A 20,888-nucleotide genomic window follows, 5' to 3' on the forward strand; every position below is an offset into this window, starting at 1 on the left:
GGTCTAAGAGAGCAGAGATTCTCTCAGTGGGGGCACAGTAACCGGTCACAATGGAGCTTCCTGGATGGTTGGGTTTATGGACTTCAAAAAGCATGTAGAAGGTAGGAGTGAGGGGAGTGGTACGGTTGAGCAGAGAGATGGACTCTGGGGAGAGGTTCTGGCATGGACCTAAGGATTTGTGGAGTGACTGGAGATCCTGCTGGATTTCTGGAATGGGGTCACTATGGGTGGAAGTAGCTACAGCTGGTGGAGTCCTTCTGCCAGGTAATCCTTGCAGTTCAAAGCAACAGTGGTGGAGCCTTTGTCAGCAGGTAGGATTATTAAGTCAGGATAGGTTTTTAGATGGTGGATTGCAAATTCTTCCTGCAGACACAACATTAGCTTGCATGTTGAGGGATTTGGGGAATGATAGTGAGGCCAGGCTTGAGGTTAAGAAATTCTGGAAAGTTAACAGGGGGTGATTTGGGGGCAGTGGAGGTGGATCATGGTTGGATGGAGGAGTGAACTGAGTTAGGCACGGTTCAACATTGGTCTTTGGTTGAGTCTGATTGGTAGGGTTGGTGACGAAAAAGTGTTTGCACTATAGAGACCAGGAGAAGAAGAGAAGGCCTTTAACAAGTTCTGCATGACTGAATTTGGGAGTGGGGGGAAAGGTGAGACCTTTGGAAATGGTCACTGGAATGAAGGGAATCAGTTGCTTCCCTTTGAGCAGAATTTGTGAGGGCTGGAGAGCAGGAAGAGAGGTCAATGGCTGAGGACAACCCAGTAGCAGCTGCAAAACGAGTGGGATGGCCTCAGTTGAGGATACACGTAGGCCCTGGGACACTACAAGGGTCTCCAAACTAAATATAGTTCGAGTTCCATAATACATTATTGGCACTGAAATCCCCTGGTAGGAGAAACGGGTGGTGGAATTGTTCTACAAGACCTGAGACAGTCTCAGAGTCCATCACACCCTGTGGAAGTAAATACAGTGGGCATACAGTGATCTTCTGATCCATGTGAACTTCAATGGCTACTGCTTGTAGATCAGTAACCAAGGCGTGAGCGGAGGAGTGGTGCATGGCAGTAACAAAAGCAGCGACATCTCCCTTGGCTCTTTCAACAGTCAGGTCATCCTTCTGGTGGAGGGTGTAGCTGCTTAGCACAGGGGCATCAGCGCTTCAAAATGTGTCTCTAGTGAACAGGAACCTACACAGTGTGCCTGGGCTAGGAGTTTCAATTCCTCCACATGAGTACTGAATCCATTCATGTTCCACTGTGGTATGGGAGTCATTTATCAGGGGAGTTGCACTTTCACCCTGTCTTTCCACCAGGGTAGTGAGCTCAAAAGGGGGGAGAGGGAGGGAGGGTGTTGGGGTAGGATGTGTTATGGGCTTTTAAATACAGCTTTACATGTGGGTTAACAAAAGCAGGTAGTAGTACTGACATTTCATTGCATTTATTTAAGATCTGCTGTCTGAGATTTTAAAAAAACTGGTCATACAGTATACAATTTTACATGTAATAGTACATTGTTCCACACTACTAGCAGAATTCGTTTTGAGCAATAATACAAGGGTAATAACAATCAATTACAGATAAAATTAACTTAGTTGTAGGAGTTAAAGTAATAAACATTAGTAATTTAGAATAAAATAATAGAAAGATAAAAAAGGGGTGATCTACAAATTTTCTTTAACTGTTAAAAAAATATGTATAGAACTATAACCTCATGTTGTTGCTATTCCAGGTGGGAGGGCCTTGGCAAAAACATAGTGCCTGTCCCACGTGAAGTAGCATACAAAATTATGTCTCCTTGCATTACTAAATAAAATACATCACGAGTGACTCTGTGTGTATTTCTTTCTACTGTCCAAGAACTGTACTACTTATTACACCTTTTACATGCTTATGCAGGGCATACCCATTGCACTATTAGTGTTACTACATCTAGATGTAGTTCTATATGTTGTATGTGTGCTGTTATGTTGTATGTTTCTGTGAGTGATGCTGTTTCACTTGACCAGTACCATATGCAAGAGGGAAGCCTCTGAACTTAAACTTTGAGCCTTGCTTACCCATATGGCATATCCTCATATATAATGATTGTCTCCTTGCTTATATTAGTAATTTTCCTTTACATTATTTAGTCATCATATTTAAAGTGCAGTTTAGGTACATGTACCAATCACATGCTACAAATGCTTTTCTTATAACTAACTTAATTTATCTTTTCAGGTGTCATACTCCTATATGTTATGAGTCTGTGTCTAATGTTGTTGTTGTTGTTTCTGTTGTCATTTTCTGTGTCTGCAGCTACACCAGTGTCTGTGGCTGTGTCGGAGTTTGTGTCCCCCCCAAGGATCTTTACTGTGTGCTTGTTCAAGATCTGCCATATGGATTTTCTTGCCTATAGGCATCATACAGTGTTCTTGAAACCTTATCAGCAATGTTGCCAAGAGCACACCATTTGTCTGGGTCACATAACATTTCTTTGGTGTCATTATATTCCGTTATAGGTCTTACGTGTGAGAGGGTGTTGCCATGTAATGCACGTGTTCAGGAGACCCATATACCTCACATAAGCACATATCACTCTGGCTAAAGCCCACATGATTCAAATGTACGGGGTACGGGCCACGGCCAGTCAAAAAGTGAACCATGTCGTAGGTTGGATCTGCAAGCTTCAGCTTCAGTTGTCCCTATATACTGATGAAGGAGGAGAAAACGCGAAGGCCTTTATTGGTCGTCCCCCACTCCCACGTGTTAATGCGCCAGCTCTTTAACTGATGCCTCCCTATGATGTTTTCCAGTTATTTCTCAAAGCTTGTTGTGTTTGCTCCTCTGTAGCCAGTATGCCACTGCTCTGTGGCAGGCTGTGATGTCAATGAGGCAATTCCCCAGAATCAAACATAAGGCTTCTACTGATGTGGTGCCAAAACACCCCACACCCTGAATGGTATGTTCCTCTGTCTTTGCCTCACTATGTTTCTATGGGTCACTAGACACAGACAGTGTGCCCATGCACTCACTGCAAAGCATGCTATAGCTTCCAAGACAGCTGTGTGATACGTTCATAGCATCTGCAGAGGTAGTGAGTATTGTGTGGTTGCTAGTTTGTGGATCAGTTTTGACGCTTTGTCTATTGCCAGTCTTGTGCGGATATTAAAAGTACGTTTTTCATCAATATGTATTAAAAATATCAAGTTACTGGGTTCCTCTTTATGTTAACATTATCCCATTAAAAACTGGATTGTTTTTCAGTGGCCTTTTGAGTAGCAGATATACTTTTCTGTTTGCAGCTATTGTGAGTTTGTTCTGGCTACTTCAATCACTTATTTTGTTTTCTAAACGGACTCGTGAGTTTGCTGATCCAATGACTAATAAGCCGTCTGCATAAGCAACTACCCCATTTACCCTCTCATCCACATCCAAATTGTTTAGGAATGCCCCAATAGCAATATCCCAAAATATTAGTCCACAGATTTAGCCCTGTGGGCATAATTTCATTATTTTCTTGACTACTTTCTGGTGACATGCTACCCATTCTGCTCTTCTATTTTTGCAATAATCTAGTAAGCTGTTGTCATATAGGGCAGTTGGTAGTTGCATCTCTCTCAACCTAGCAAAAAATGGATGCCACCAAAGGTTATCAAAACCACCTGCAATTTACATTAAAATTGTAACTATGTATTTATTGTTTGTCTTGTGTATTATTTCTAATGCATGATTAATTGCATCATCTACTACTCTTTTAGTCCCAAAACCATATTGGTGTGAACTTAGGCCAAAGAGCTGCCTGTGTGAGTGTAGTTGATGACAAAGGAGCTGTTCCTGTACCTTAGCCAAGGTGTTTAGGAGGCAGATTAGTCTGTATGTTCTGGGGCCAGTTGGGTCGCTGTCCTCTGATTTCTTAATAATTAACACATTGGTAGTTTTCCAAAGAGCAGGGATTCTTCCTTGTTGTCAGACATTGTTTAACACGTCCGTTAGAAAGGGCGGGGGGGGGGGTGATCTGTGTGACAGTTTTTTTTAAGAGTTTCCGAAAGTGTTCCATCTGGGTCAGGAGCCTTTATATTTTTAAGTCTATCAACCACTACATGACTAGTGGCATCGGCTGTTCGAATAGGATTTTTAAGAGCAGAAATTAACAATGTAGTGAATGTGGGAGGCACCATGGCTTTATAGATTTTTTTTGGCCTCACATAAGGGGCGTACTTAGTTGTTTTAAGTTCCTGGATCTTCCTTTCTTCAAGGAATATCCTGCAGTCCCTACTCCAGACAGAGTGATCCGCAGAACAATTGAAACACTTCAAGTGAAACGAACAACTGACTCCTTCATGGACAGCCTTATCACTTTCATCACAAGTGGCTTCTCCTTTCTATCCTAGAGTGGTGTGCCCAAAGTGCTGGCATTTAAAACAGCAAATCTGGTTCGGGTCATGGGGCCACACGTTTAAGTGAAGGAAACCTGTTTTGATATTATCTGGGGCTTTTGTGCTATTGAAGGTAAGGATAAAGGAGTCAGATTTTACCAGATCCCCACCCACATGTTTCATATTTTGTACATTGGGAATATCTACAAGATCTCTACAAAAAACTAAGTCTTTGCTGTAGTTCAAGGTGTTGTGTAGCTCCGTTTCGATGGTATGTTCCCAAGGCATTTAGCTTTCTGGAGGTTCATCGCTTATTGGGAATGACATGTTTCAACCAACAGTGTTTCACTGTGCAATTACTTGACCGATTTTGAAGTGCCAGCAATGCTCTCTAAACTTTTTTTGAATACATAAAGGCAATACTTTCTCAAAGGAGCCCTCTTTTCTTTTAACTATTAAAAGCACATTCTGATTACCAGCATACATTCTGTTACTAGAACCAATAGTTTTGGAAATAATTCCTGAGCGAGGAGGACTGGCTCATGAGCCCTCTTGTTGGAATTGGTGTTAGCCGCTGGGAGGAGGAGGAGAAAATTTGGAGGGTTCCATCTCGGTCTCATAAGCACCTATGGAAATAAGTGTCCAGTCAGACAAAACCCTTCTTGCCCAAAAAAGCCATACAAAACTGAGGCGTGGCAGTTTTCCCAGAGCCTGCCTGCTAATGACTTTTCCACTTCGACAGCCATGCATCTCACTGCCCAGTTCAGGAATCCTGAGGTCACCAAGGTTTTTCTAAATCACTTCAGGCATACGCCAGGATGGTTCCTTCAGCAAGACTATCCTCATTACACTCATCTGTAAATTTACTTACTTGTTGTTACGTGTTTGTGTACCTGCATATATGACTAATAATGACTACGAAAACAAGTATGCGGGTAAGCTACTATTAACAGCAAAGTGAACACATTATCATAGCCAAGATAGACATGAAGCCAACAACCCACCTTGGTAATAGAAGCTAGCTTCACAGATGACAGAAACATTGAAAGAATGTGTGATGAGACAAAAGAAATCATTCAGATCATTAAGGGAGAGGAAAATTTAACTATGGTGGGAGATGAGTTCAACAGCAGGAAAAGGAAAAGAAGGAAAAACAGTAGAATATGGAAAGCAGGGAAGTAATAAAAGAGAAGCTGCCTGGAAGAATTTTGCACAGAGCATAATTTAATCATTGTTGACACTAGGTTGTATACATGGAAGACATCTGTAAACACTAGAAGGCTTCAGGTTCATTACATAATGATAAGACACAGATTTTCAAACAGTATTTAAATGAAGGTATCTCCAGAGGCAGATGTGAACTTGGACCATAGTTCATTGCTTATGAACTGCAGATTAAAACTGAAGAAATTGCAAGAAAGGCAGAAAATTAAGATAATGAGACCTGGATACTCTGAAAGAATCAGAGATTGTTGAGAGTTTCAGAGTGAGCATTAGGCAACAGAAACTGCAAAACTGCTATGCAGGAATGGCAAGAGGACAAACTCAAGTCTACAGAAACGTGTATTACTAGAGGACTGACAAATACAGCCTCTAGGAAAATTAAAGAGGCCTTTGGAGAAAAGAGAAGCAACTGCTTGAATATCAACAGCTCAGATACAAAAACAACTGGTACTAACCAAAGAAGGGAAAACTGAAAAGTGGAAGGGGTATATAAAGGAGGTATACGAGAGAAATGAACTTGAAGTCAACATTATAGAAAGGCAAGGGGAATTAGATGAAGATGAGATGGAAGATACGATACTGTGGGAAGAATATGACAGAACACTGAAAGACTTAAGTCAAAACAAGGCCCCTAGAATAGCAGACATTACCTCAGAACTTCTGACATCTTTAGGAGAACTGGCCATGAATAAACTCTTCCACCTGATGTGCAAGCTATGTGTGACACTGGAAATACCCTCAGACTGCTAGAAGAATGTAATAATTCAAATTCCCAAGAAAGTAGGTGGTGACAGGTCCAAATATTATTGAACTATCGGCTTAATAGGTAATGGTTGCAAAATACAGACACAAATTATTTACAGAAGAGTGAAAAAACTGGCATAAGGTCAGCTCAAGGATAATCAGTTTGGATTATGGAAAAATGTACGAATATGCAAGGCAATACTGAGCCTATGACTCATCTTACAAGATAGGTTCAAGAAAGGCAAACCTACATTTACAGCATTTGTAGACTTAGTGCAAGCTTGTGACAGTGCTGACTGGAACACACTGTTTGAAATTCTGAATGTTGCAGGGATAAAATACAGAAAGTGAAAGTTTATATAGGCCTACATCTTGTACAGAAATCAGACTGCAGTCATCTGTTGAAGGACATGAGAGGGAAGCTGTAATTCAAAAGGGAATCACACACAGGGTTGTAGTGTATGCCCAATGTTATTCAATTTGTAAACTGAGCAAGTTGTAAAGGAAGCAAAAAAATTGGAGACAGAATTAAAGTTCAGGGAGAAAAAGTAAGAAGTTTGAGGTTTGTCAATGGCATTTTAATTCTGTCAGGGACAGCAAAGGACGTATTAAAAAACAGGTGATGCCGAGCGAAATATATTAGGAAGCGACACACTAGAGGGGATAACAATGTGTATTCAGTACTAATCACTGGCTTTGACCAGTAATGTAGGAAACATGCAGCAAACGTCGTAAACATGGCGACAACAACAATGGGTGATGATTTTTCAACACACTGAGTTACAGATCAGTCAGCCACTACAACAAGTTTTCTTTCTTGCTTTCATATTTACTGGCTATGCCACCTCACAACTAAACTGTCGCTTTCCCACCTAACCTAGGGCTTGGGCTAAGCTACAGATCAGTCTGTCAGAACAATCAGTCCTCCCACCCTCCCTTTTCAAATTCGTTGACTTCACCAACTAGCAATCAAACGGAGAAAACACCCTTTACAAGGTGACATCCGGGCAGCCATTAACATTATGTCAGTGGTCAAAGGCGATAACTAGATCAAATCCTCTTGGCCCATTAAAAGTAGTAAAGAGTTTTTCTATTGCTCAGTAAAATAACTGATGATGGCGAAAGTAGAGATGTTATAATATGTAGACTGACAATGGTGTGTGTGTGTGTGTGTGAGAGAGAGAGAGAGAGAGAGAGAGAGAGAGAGAGAGAGAGAGAGAGAGAGAAACTTGACTACAAGAAGGAAGTAATTGAAAGGAGACATTCTGCAACATAAAGGAATCATCAATTTACTACTTGAAGGAACTGTGTGTGGAGGGAGGATCGTAGAGGGAGAGAAAGACTCAGATACTATAAATAGGTTCAAATGATATAGACTGCAGTAGCTTTTCAGTGGGGAAGGGGCACAGGACAGAGTAGCATGGAGGACTGCGTCAGACTACACAACAAAGGCTTCAGTTTCTTTCTTTCCTTGCATAAGCTGAAAAATCCTACATGACTGGAAGACTACTATCACACTGAAGTCTCACCAAATTCCAAACTGATCAGCATAAAATCTTGTTTCTCTTGTTTTAGGCCTACATCACTTCATCATAGGTAGGTGGAAATTTTGGTATACAGCTACTGTTTCATATATTAAGAATCTTTATTTAAATATATAGGCCTATATATCTTTCAAACACAACAGTAGGCCTACTTTCAAATATTATATAAAAGCAAAAGAATAACAATTTAATGGCGCCACTGGGGCATCTTTTATTAAGGTCTCTCACTGGGGGACGAACCACATACATTACAAAGTATTTATCTCTTTCGCGCGTGAAAATAAAAGGTAGACATAGCATTCGTCTTGACTAATTCCAAGGTGACCATATTTTCTAGACCCAAATTTGAGACACAATAAAAATGTTGATATTGCAAAAAATTAATTAAATGTAATAAATACAAAACGTCACTTTAATTCATTACAAAATGTACGTTCATTTATATTTTATTAGTACTTCATACAAGCAAACAAACTGCATTTATCAGTGCTGTCAATTTTCTTCAGAATGTCTGCATTCTTGAACTGCATATGAAAAAATACAACCCTAGTTTCATCATAATTCACCCTAATCATTAACACTGCACCCATAATTCATATAACAAGCTGTTTTGTCACTGGTCCATATATCATTCACGTGAGAAAATGCCATTTTAGTAGCGGCCTTAGTGCCAGGAAGAAAAGAATAACTCCACTAACTCGAGTAAATTTGAGAAATGCACGAGTCTGACTGAAATGAAAATAATAATAATAATCATAATTATAATACATAGCAATAGAGGTGAAATAAAAATCTAATTCTGCCATGGGCTTAAATCGCTTTATAATTGCTAATCCTGGGCAAATGGGTGCCCGTATTACTTTCGGAAAAAAAAATGTGGGACACAAACACAAACGTCGCAACTGTCTCGAAAAAAAAAAAAAAGAACGGATGATCGCCTTATTCAAATACTCTTCGCTACAGAAATCTACTATCAAATAACATGTCTCCTCAGACATCGTCAACGGGATGGAAAAAAGTAACGGTGACAGAACGGACAAGACAGTATTACGCGCTGACCGATTGTCTGTTTCGCAACTGGAAAATGTTTCTTTGTTTCTTGCTCATGTATTCTCCTTTCGTATTATTACTAAAATGCAAGTTTTGCAGAACGGAGATTTTTCCTATTATTTATTTCCTGCGAGAAGTATTCTTACATTAGTCTAATTAGTTCTCCACTAAGTTAGAAAAACGCAGCGTTTAACTGGTAACTACACAAGAAATAAACTTGAAAAGAAAAATCCTACCATGATCACCCAACATCATTCATTTGGCAGGTCAATTATTGCAACCAAACTAACGCGGCACACCACTACTCCCATCTAACATCATAGACTAAAGAGCAAAACCATCTGTCGAAAACCACTAGTATATCTGTTCATTTTTATCATTGTATTAATTTTTAAAGTTAATTTGATAATAACAAGTATTTAACGTTAAAAGCAGATTATTTATATTAATCTATACATCAAACAAATCGTGTTAATGACATATCGACTGTGTGAGGTCATGTTTGTGATGTAGTTGCACTTTCATACTTCTTTGCTTTTGAAGTTTGTTTATTGTTGTGTATTGTGTATACACTATACAATTGTGAGAGGATGCGGTCGTGTGATGAATGATGAATCTGAATTGTGCGGCTCGGCTGCACCGACTTCGGAAAATCTTAAAACTGGCAGTTCGTTTACCAGACGAACTGGAATATGCATCACGACATACATATATTAAAAACAGGCAGATTAATGATTTCGTTAGGTCTTTGCATCACGGTGGCGTTTTTGTGGACGATTTAGATTTGAAGAATTACACTAATAAATTAATCTCGGAGTACAATATGTTAGTGCGTAGTAGTGTTGCCGATTCAAAAAGACTTACTGAATTGCAACCGATTATTGACATCCTCAATAAGAAGAAGCATTTGGAAGAGTCTTTGGATGTTTTGAATGAATTAAAAGGAGGTAAAAGTATTAAACGCACACAATTTTAAACACTCAACCTCAGAACTGGTAGTAACGCGACTGCTTATTCTTGCATTTGTCTAATAAGGAAGTCTCTGTGGAACATACAATCCATCTAATATTTGATTTGTTTTTTATTGATCCCAGAAATCCTGTTATGTGTTGTTACACATGGATATGGCACATAGTGCTCATTGATTAGAGATAATATAAATTGATGAATTAAAACGGTTCTTGTTGTGTTTGAATAGGTGCCGCTGATGATAAGGAATTTGGAAGAATGGCTGAAAATGAAGAGAAACTCTACAAGGAGAGACTGGCAGAAATAAATTCAAAGGCTTGTATCTGATTGTGTAAGAAACATTTGTAGGATACTTGTGACCCAGTTCTAAAATAGAATGAACACATTGATAACGTGGTTGAGGAAGTCAGTCTGGTGTGATTAACATTTACCTATAAATATATCTCACTAATGCTTGCTTATTTTGCATACTATTGCACACTGCTGCCTTCCAGTATAAATCAGTGTTATTGGATCTACAAAACAAACCATTAAAATATTATATGCAGATGAAAACTAAATATTAGACTGATATCTGTTCAAGAGGCTTCTAACCTAATTTCCCAGTACATTTTCTCATTAATGTTGTTTGTGGTCTTAATAGAAGATGGTATCATATACATGGTATGTAGAACCACAACTAACAAGCTTTATATTATTGTCTTCAACTAGACTTGAATTGAGATTGCATCTCTACAATAGATCAAAAGCTTCTATAAATTATTTGAACATGTGTTCTGTGTTGGCACATCTCTGAATACTGTAGTGAACAGAGTTTTATTAGAAAACGAAGGGAGAGACAGTGAAGGGTCACAAACCTTTTTACCACAAAATGTGAAACTGGTGATGAAACCACACACAAAGTAATAAGCTTAAAACACACAACAAAGCAGAAGAGAAACCATCAACAGGATTGAGAGATGAGATACTCTGAATCAGATGTTGACAAAGTTTGAATATTTTGCAAGGACTGATCCTAGTGCCAGAGGTATAAAATTGTAAAATTACGCATTTCACTAAAATTGTCTGGAATGTTGCTAATGACATAGCTGTTCTTGATGCAAATTTGTGACCCTTGTAGTAGTCAGTATGTAGAATAATATGTGGATATAGTTGCCACAAATTGTACACACAAAAAGATATAAACACTTCAGTCATGATAGTACACAGCAGTACAATGACAAAATAATCAAAAGAAACAATAAAAATAATCAAAAGAGAGATATTTGTTCATTTTTCTGAATGTCGATTTTGTGTATCTGTATCAATTTCGGCAGTCAGTGCTGCCAAGGAGCCGCCTCCCTCCCCCTCCCGTCCAGTATGGAGTATCGTGGAGTGAATGGGAACCGGCAATACTCAAAACAGGTGACTGGATGCTGAATCCTCCAACAGTATAAGATGATCAACCAAGGGTCCTCATCAGTAGAGGTGGATATGGTGGTTGAAGGATTTGCTTGTAGCAGTGCCCGTTTGTCCTCTTCCTCATAGTCTTCCAGTACCCAAGCTGCCTGAGGCACTTTGCAAAGACAGATGAAGGTTTATGAATAAGTGGGATGGGAAATATCTGTTCCTTGCATCAGAATACTTTAGGGAGCCGTAATAAGGCTGCAGGAGTGCAGCACAAATTGTGTTGTCTCAGAGCATCATGTGGTCAGTCGCCTAATACCTTATGTACAAAAACCTGCCACATGCTGCGAGCATGGAGATGCGGTATATGGACATGAGTTAATTGACATCTGTCTTTGTATATCACCAATGGCAACTCTGAGGTTGCCACCAACAGATCAGGTAACAGGAAGTATGCAGGAGGTAGCATCAGATATTTGCCGTACAAAATTTCAACGAAAGAGGATTTCAGGTTGTCCTCATAAGATGTTCGTGTACGGAGTAGAACCCATGGTAATGGTTCAGTCCATTGTGAACTATGACACATCAATGTACAAAATTCTTAAAAGAGAAGAGATTTGAACTGCTGCCATTAGTTGGTTGTGATAGGCAATGATATTGATGACAGAGAATGCTGTAGTAAGACTGCTGTTATATCCATTAAGGGGACGACTTCAACCACTGTGTCGTGCGGTTGATAGCTAACAGAGTATACCTGAAAGCTGTGGATTTGGGTTGCAGTCTAATCAAATCCGAGTGTACATGTTGAAAAAAATGTCCTTTAGGTATTTCAAACGTGCCTTGTGGCAGGAAGGCGAGGTGTCCTGTTTTGCTGTGTTGGCAAGGGAGCCAGGTGCGTATCCACTTTTTGCAATCTGCCTTTACCCCAGGCCAAACAAACCACTCCATAATGAACCTTGTGTTGGGACGAACTGCCGGGTGTGATGGATTATGCAAGGTATCAAAGATGGGTTTATGGAATTTTGCTGGGACTAAGGAGTGTGGCCTGCCAAGTGATGTATCACACCATAAGTGCATGCTAGAGTTAGGCTTCTGAATATGTTGCAACTGTAAACTTGTGCTGGAGTTGTCCAAGAATGCATGTAACTGTCTGTATTGGTCCTTCTCCATGGCCAACCTGCCGAAATCAATTGGTGCACTATGGGCATGGAAGAGTGACATGTAATCAGCTACCACATTGCCCCTCTCCATTTACATGCCAGATGTTTGAAGTAAATTGTGTGAATTAGTCCAGGTATCTGAAGCAGCGGTGAGTACATGTAATGACTTTGAATGTGGATAGCATAAACCAATGTGAGTTGGTCTGTAAAAAGTGTGATGGATCAACCGTTTTAATTGGTATTTCACTGCCTCACATATTGCTAGCCATTCATGGTCGTAAGCCAACCACAAATGTTGGGTCCCTTTCAGTTGGCAGGAAAAGAACCCTAGAAGTTACTGGATACTGTCTACTGTCTGTTGCAACACTGCACCAACAGCATTCTCGCTTGTGTCATCCGTAACAGACAAATGTGCCATAGGTGGGGAATGGGCCAAGGTCACAGTGTTCTGTAAGGATTGTTTAATTACGTCGAAAGTATGTTGTTGGTTGTTTGGGGGAAGAGACCAAACAGCGAGGTTATCGGTCTCATAGGATTAGGGAAGGATGGGGAAGGAAGTCGGCCGTGCCCTTTCAAAGGAACCTACCCGGCATTTGCCTGGAGTGATTTAGGAAAATCATGGAAAACCTAAATCGGGATGGCCGGACGCGGTATTGAACCGTCGTCCTTCCGCGAAAGCATGTGCCATTTTCATTGACCAATGTGCAGGTTGGTTTCTCCTTATTATTCTTCCTCTTTAGGGCATTAGTTAGTGGCAGCTGGATTCTTGCAGCCTACAGAACATGTTGCCAATAAAAGTTTGTCATATCTAAAAACCTTCTCAATTCTTGATAAACTCTTGAATCCACCATGATTCCCGTCAGTGTACTCGAAAATGACAAATGTGATGAACTGTGATCATTCCACAATTGTGTGACATTTGCATGGAATGGGGAATGTTAAAAAATCAGGTATATGGTTACTGCAAGCTCTAAGTCAAAATCGCTCTAAGACAAAATCACAAAAATCAGCAGGTAGCCATATGCGCATCTCTGATTGCTCAGCATCTCTTGGCTCGTGAACAACCTCAACTGTCCCTACCCTGTGTCATTAGTTGTGATAAGAAATTACATCTTTATGCTAAATTAAGATAAAAAAAGGAATGTTTGAGCTCAAACAAAGCAGCAACTTCCTATACAAAGACATGCATGCATCCACAAAAGAGAGAGAGTTATGCATCTGGTGGAACAGCGACAGTGTGGTGTATTATGAATTGCTTCTACTGCTGACATTCATTGTCAACAACTGAGATATCTTTCAGATGCAGTCTGAAAACAGTGACCAGGAAGACTGCATGAAGTGATGCTGTTCCACGATAACCCCCACCCACATTCTGCTAGACTGACAAAAAACACTGTACAGGAGTTGGGTTGGGAAATCATTCTGCACCCAACTCAGTCACCTAATCTTGCACTCTCAGTGTTTCACCTTTCCGCTCTCTATCAAACAACCTTCAAGGAACTTATTTTCCAAATGAAAATGTGCTCCCAACATAGCTTGATGAGTTCTTCATCCTCAAAACCACTGTGGAATCAAAGAGTTACCCCAGTGTAGGCACACTGCTGTAAATAGTGAAAGAGAATAAACTATTGATTAATGTCTTTGTTATGTGCATCTGTTGTGTTTATTAAACTTGCGGAAAAATGCTATGAACTTATGCACTATCCCAGTATTGTGATCTTCTTGTGTAAGATTCGTTGATAAGAGGACAAATTGAAATGCAGTGTTTGTGGAGTGATACTCACAGTGAATCATGTTTTTACATATTGTGCTTTATATGTCGACAAAAGAAAAAATTTTGGCCTACCAAGGGACTCAATGTTAGGCATTAATGCCACGTTAGCAAGAAAATTGGTAAAATTTTATGTGGCATCAGAGTTCCTCCCCAATTTACTTTGGCAGAAATTTTAATGTGTTTTTGGGTAGCTGGTTCATCCTATGAATTGTATGCAACCAACCTGCCACAATTTGTCCACTAAACTATATTATCATTACTGTAAATATGTAACAGCAGTACAATTGGAGAGACTGTCGAATGCATGTGCAACATTTTAATGTTCAAATTTGTAGATACGGAGTCTGTTTTTAATTTGAACTACATGTACCACTATACCTTGTACTTGTGAGATGACTTGGTCGTTTATTGCCAAAATCACTCATCCATCCCTCCAAGAGACTTTCCCAAAGAGACTAAATCACAGGTGACATCATTGAGCTTTTCCACAGTGAGCTTTTCGGCTGGCTTAAAAATATAGGTTGCCTGGTATTCAAGTGTTAGACATGGGCATAATCTATGTTATCCTGTCTTGGTATTCATATGGCAGCTGGTCATTGGAAGGAGGAGGGAGGGAGAGAGAGAGAGAGAGAGAGAGAACAACCTAATTGTGCACTTTGACAGACAGAGATATGGTATGAGTCTCAGGAACATAATAGAAGACTGTTGATATGTGCATCACCTGCATCCTCTCTCCAAACACCAGTGCTTTTGAAGTTTGGAAATGGAAGCAAACATGCATACATGGATGTGTGTGGATAATTATTCATTTTTCCTGTTTTCTGAATATTCTTCTATTCGTTTTCATTTTCATTCCACTATTTTAGCACTGCTTCTCATCATTTCTCCGATAATTTTTACCAAAATCCTATTTATGTTTACTTTTCAATTACTTACTTTTACAGGTTTATTTTTTATTGTTAACAGCACCAAGACACTTATGACCCCCCCTCCCCCCCCCTAAAAAAGGTAGTAGTATCTGAAGGAGTGGCCATGGGTTGTTCATTTTCCTGATTTTTTGCCAATATATTCATAGACCACTTTAACGAGGAAAGTCTGCCACCAGAAAAAAAACACCTGATTTCTTGTGTTATGTTGGCAACACTTTCATAACATTCACATGAAAGGAAATGAATGAATTTCTTTCACTTCTCAATGCCTTATGTCAGAAATCAATTTCAAGAGGATGGCTACTCAGCTCACTGTCCTATCATTCAGATTTAAGCTTTCTGTGATATGATGTGCCTTTTTTTGTGCGGGGGGGGGGGGGGAGACTACTGTGAAGAAGGGGGACGTGATTACCATACCTTGGGTCATTATGGGAAGGAAGGGAAAGGAGTGCTATGTAAACATACTTTAAAAAACTACATCTAAGAACATATAGTAGCCCACCTTTTCATTTTTTATAGTGTGTGTATTATTTATCTTCAGAACATGTGTTAATAGGCTCATCAGAGATTTATCTATTATATAATGCAATGTTTCTGAATTTACCTTACAGTTTTAGTTAATTGTAATGAAATGTATTAAGTGAATGTAGACTTTAGGCGGTGACATGCAAAATGATGCCACAGTTGGATATTAGTGTTAAAACTTTAGCTTTTAGATTCAGAGGGAGGTGACTTCCTCTCAGAATTTCTTTATTCTTGCTCCTGGAGGTGATACTAAAAATGTTGTTTATTCTACATTTTGTAGCAAAATAATTAATTCCCAGATAGCTACATTTTGTTAAATGGGCACAATATTTAGACAAACAACCATGTTGCCAATCATCAGGTATACTGACAAACTGACTGCTTCGGGGGAGGTGTGTGGTTTCTCTCTCTCTCTCTCTCTCTCTCTCTCTCTCTCTCTCTCTCTCTCTCTCTCTTCCTTCTGTCCCCCCTCCCATAAAAGAGAAGTATTTGATGGATTGGGCAGTTCACTTTCCTGATTTGTCACCAGTTTCTTCATAGAGTACTTTGACAAGAAAGTCAGTTCAAGAGAATCTAACTGATTTATTTTGTTATGTTGACAACTTCTTCATAATATTGCCACATCAAAGGAAATTAATGGATTTCTTTCACCTCTCAGTGCCTTACATCAGAGATCAACTTCACATGAAAATGGAAGTGAGGGGAGCAAGTGGCATATTGGATCACAATGTATACTGCAAGAAAGTGCACATCGAATTGTACTTTCATGTAGACTGGTGCCACCATCCAGCACAGAGGAACTGGGCACTCAGAACATTGGCAGGCAGTACCTGTACACCTTGGGAGACAGCTACAGTGGGAGATTTCATGAAGCCTTTGCTCTAACCAACAACACAACAGACAGAAATAGGAGAGAGTGCTGGAAAGGACATAACCACGGTATTATTCCATGCAGCAATGCTTTATGTGGGTAGTGTCAAGAAAGACATTTGACCACTAGCAGCTTGTGCAAAATTTACCAGTGAATTACAAAGTGGTGGCCTATAGCCTTTTGACTTACTAAGATAGTAATCATAACTAAATTGAATATATTAATTTTACATATATAAGGTGAACTGTTCAAATGTATTTAAATTGATCATGTATTTAATGTATTTAAATTGATCATTTAATATTACAAGGAATGAAATAAAGTGGAAAAAGAAAGAATGATGACGACAATGGAAATCAAACCTGAGTCAACCAGTCGCCAGTCCACAAACTTACCCAGTCAGTTACAGAAATGACTTGGGCGATTTCATGTCAAATCTTACAGATCTTGTCAAGACACCTGGACACTTATGGGCTTCCTTTAACTTACAAATTTAAGATGAAAATACGAAATTCAAGTTAATTTTTCCACTTAAAAAGAAATTCTGATTTAGAGAGCCACAAAATTCTATCTTTTCTGTCATATTGCCAGATGCTACTGATGTAATTAGAAACAGTGTATTATCTGCTCCAGCTATCTGTATTATGTAAATATTTATTACTAAAAATGTAAAATTTGCATTTTTATGAGTTTTTACAACTTATTTACTCAAAAAACCTGATCCAAAAACTTTTGAGAATTACACAAAATATTGTTTGGGTAATATGTTAGTAGGCAGTGCACACACAGTAGGTAGTAGTTTTCTATGTAAAGGGTTAAAAACATTTCTGCATTCTGCATATCCACAACACTAAATTTCTAATGCAAAATATGCATGTTGGCAATGCTGTTTCCAGTGCTCTTCTGTTTATAACAAATGAGTGAGAACTTGCACACAAACTATTCTGCATTAAGTTTTGTGTTTGGTTTGACCTTTTTGTTAGATACAATAATAGCAGTGAGGAAATACCTGCAGTGAAAGAGTGAGGTGTGTGGACTGTGAAAAACGAAGCAAGAAGGTGGTGCTTAACAAAAATGAAAACCACTTCACAGTTGTTGGAAATCTGTCAGAGGTATTGCAGAAATATCTTGGTCCTCAAGTAACGGTATTAGCATCACATCAGTTGTGCAGGAATTGCTACACTCACTACAAGAAGAAATTTAGTGACAGCCCACTTGAATGATCACCATCACCTAAATGTGAAATGAAGAAGACAATGCAGATGTTAGCATTTCTGCTGTAGCTCCTATTATATCCCCTCTTAAACGTCCAGAGAAGGTAAGAGGCACAAGAAGAAAACGGTGTGTAAAAAGATAAATGGAAGAAATTGAAACAAGTTTTACACAAGCAACATCTTCCAAACTTTGTGAAGTGTATAATGTAGATGCACTTATGGCAGAACCTGAAGATAGTGATATGTGCACGAAATGTGATGTATGATCTCGAAAACGAAAGACTGTTATCTCAGCAGCCACCTTTACTGAGAAGGTACAGTTACTGATACTGATACCAAGTAGCTATTCTAAGCAGCAGATACAGAAATACATACCCACTTCCTCATATTATTTGATTTCAAAAGCTCGTAAAATAAGGAATGAGAAAGGTATTTGGGCATGCCCAGATTCTTACTGTGGACATCCATTGCAAGATGATACGCTTACTGTTGCTCTCTAAATGATGAAAAGATTGCAGCAGGCAAAGTCCTAACCAGACTGGTGTTATCTCCATTAGGGAAAATGGTGAGAAAGTTAAATAGGTAGAAAGATATGTGACAAGATCAATAAGAGAAGCATATCTCCTAATGAAAAAGGAGAACCCGAATTTAAAAATTGATCTCACAAAATTCTATTTCTTATGACCAAAATGGGTAAAATGCCAGCCAATGAAAGAAGTATACACATTTATTTACTGCACTAATTTGGAACTTCACCATAAGCAGTGTCACAGGAAAGAAGTACGCAGAGATGGATGTGATGCTTTTGTGTATATGTCAGGAGCTGCAAGATAAATGTTGATTGCAGGAGTGTGCAATGTGTTGTGGTGCTGAAGTGATGATTGTTGATGCATTACCCCTTCAGAATACTGACAATGATGTAACCTATGTATTCTTGGACAGAGGAGAGTTGATGAAGAAGACAGTAGAGCCAGGGAAGTTTGTTACAGAGGTTAGGCATTGAGTCATGAAAGGAATAGCTCACCATCATATCCGGAGGATTCAGAGACAGGCCATAGCAGAAGTAAAATCAGCCACATCTCAATTCTGGCACACAGCACGGGTGTTGCTCTCTTTCTTGGAACACCACACAGTTTTGCTACTGTCATTGATGAGCTCATTCTTGGCAGTGCACGTGCATGTTACACTGTTAGCATGATAATTGATGACATAGCATCTGGAGGCCATACATTTCCTAAAACTGTGTGTGATTGACGGTGCATCATCTCATTTTAAAAACCACTTTCAGCTTTGTGAGCTTGGTCAACACTGTAGTACAGAAATGAAGGCAAAAAGTGGATATTTTCAGCAAAAGGTCATGGAAAAGGTGCGTGTGATGGGGTAGGAGGTCTCTGTAAACATCTTGCAACAAGATTTAATCTCCAGCATGAAATGTTGATGCTATAAGAGATGCTACTGGATTTGTACACACTATATCAACATTAGTAACAAACATGAAACTCTTAATTTGAAATGAAATTTCATTAAGGGAATTCCACTTAAAAAAGAGAGAAGAGTGGTCTGGTATGAAGCCTCTGGTAGGAATTCAATCAAGTCGCTGCTGGATTGCATCCTGGAGTGGCACATACATTGCAACAACAGTTCTCCATGAAATGCAGCCTGTTACTATGTGTGAAATACAGAGACCACAGTATACATTAGAAGACTTTGTAGTGCGCCACTTCATTTCTTGTGTATATGACAGTCAGTGGTGGGTGGGACATATAATAAGTGTCTCTCATGAGCTGCAAGATATAACGGTTTCCTTTATGACACCTCATGGTCCTGCTAATGCTTTCAAATTGCCATCATCAAAAGATCACTGTGTAGTTCCCATTTCCCGAGTACTGCTCTTGTTGGATCGTCCTCGTCTGTGTGCAAATTCAGCTCGGCTATACAAGTTCAATCAGAAATAGATTGAAAACATTAATCTTTTCAACATTACAGTGTTGACTGTTACATTGTAGGCAATTTTAAGTCATGGAAAGTCATGAAGAAGTAAAAGCATGACAGAAGACAATAATAATTTATGAATAATATCATAAATAGAAAAATGGGTATAAATATTCTATTATCTCATTTTCGGTAAAAAATGCTTTCAGACAAAATTATGAATTGTTTTTCTACTGGTTTATAATGTTGTAAAGTAATTATTTTGATTCAGAAATACCAGTTTTGCATGATATTTACTTAAAATCAGCAATCAGTTTAAATATTAAGTGTCCATGATCTTTTTGACCTTGGGAGTAGAGGTAGATTTACCTAAAAAATTTATCACATTTTGTACAGACAAATACTACCCACCGTGATTGTACAGTCCCTAAGTACAATGATCAACTAACATACCATGAAATTTTTAGAACATTTATTATGGGGATTTTGGAGAAAAAAAAATTCTAAATGATCAAAAATTTCAGTGTGTTTCATCTTTATGTACAAATATTTTGACAGTTTAAGAATTTCATGCATTATAGCTGACAGCAGTCTTTTCACTTTATCATTACTCAAGATAGTTAACATCCTATTACTATTTATATTTTCAAAACATAAATTTGAAATTCACCAGAAGTTACTAATTTTTATAGTTTATATCCCCTCCCCCCTCCCCCCCAAAAAAAGGCTAATGTGTATGTGTGTGTTAATCATGTCTTATAGTGCTGAGAACAAACTATTTTGAATTTTCCCGTTCCTTCCAACATTTTCACAAATATTCTCATTTAGGGAGGTCTGTGGCATTTTAACAGATCACCAGAAACTGAAAATATTGTAGTTTTGGAGAGGTATCAAGTGGAACTTCATTATATATTTTTTTCAGCAAACTTTGAAATAGTGATGTAACACATTCACTCTTGACTTGTATGATTTGAGATGAAATTGCACACATGTCTACTACTGCTTGGAAATCCCTCATACTCTACGCTTAGAGAATTCAAGCACCATTGGTGTATTTACACATCTTGGTAGATAAAAAAATTGCTGAGTATTTTTGTAAAACATACATGCCGCTTTGCATGCTCTCTTTTGCAAAATACTTCATTTCAGTATCTTGAACCATTTATGAAATAGGACAAGTGTTATATCCACATGATTCTCAATGTGCA

At 38.8% G+C, this 20,888-nt stretch overlaps 2 protein-coding genes across 3 annotated transcripts in view; one reads left to right on the plus strand and one right to left on the minus strand.

The window, feature by feature from the left end:
• Positions 1-9,238, minus strand: part of LOC126263041 (scm-like with four MBT domains protein 2) — a 161,470-nt gene extending 152,232 nt beyond the window's left edge. For both annotated transcript variants that reach the window (XM_049960014.1, XM_049960016.1), the window contains exon 1: positions 9,157-9,238. In XM_049960014.1, coding sequence (XP_049815971.1) covers positions 9,157-9,175 — 19 coding nt within the window. In that variant the 5' untranslated portion in view covers positions 9,176-9,238. The remainder of the gene's footprint in view (positions 1-9,156) is intronic.
• Positions 9,239-9,435: 197 nt separating this feature from the next.
• The window catches only part of LOC126262600 (peptide chain release factor 1-like, mitochondrial), a 65,717-nt gene continuing 54,264 nt past the window's right edge, over positions 9,436-20,888 (plus strand). The window contains exons 1-2 of the mRNA XM_049959345.1: positions 9,436-9,867; positions 10,119-10,204. Coding sequence (XP_049815302.1) covers positions 9,528-9,867; positions 10,119-10,204 — 426 coding nt within the window. The 5' untranslated portion in view covers positions 9,436-9,527. The remainder of the gene's footprint in view (positions 9,868-10,118; positions 10,205-20,888) is intronic.

Source organism: Schistocerca nitens, chromosome 6 (assembly GCF_023898315.1).
Source record: "Schistocerca nitens isolate TAMUIC-IGC-003100 chromosome 6, iqSchNite1.1, whole genome shotgun sequence".
Taxonomy (NCBI): Eukaryota; Metazoa; Arthropoda; class Insecta; order Orthoptera; family Acrididae; genus Schistocerca; species Schistocerca nitens.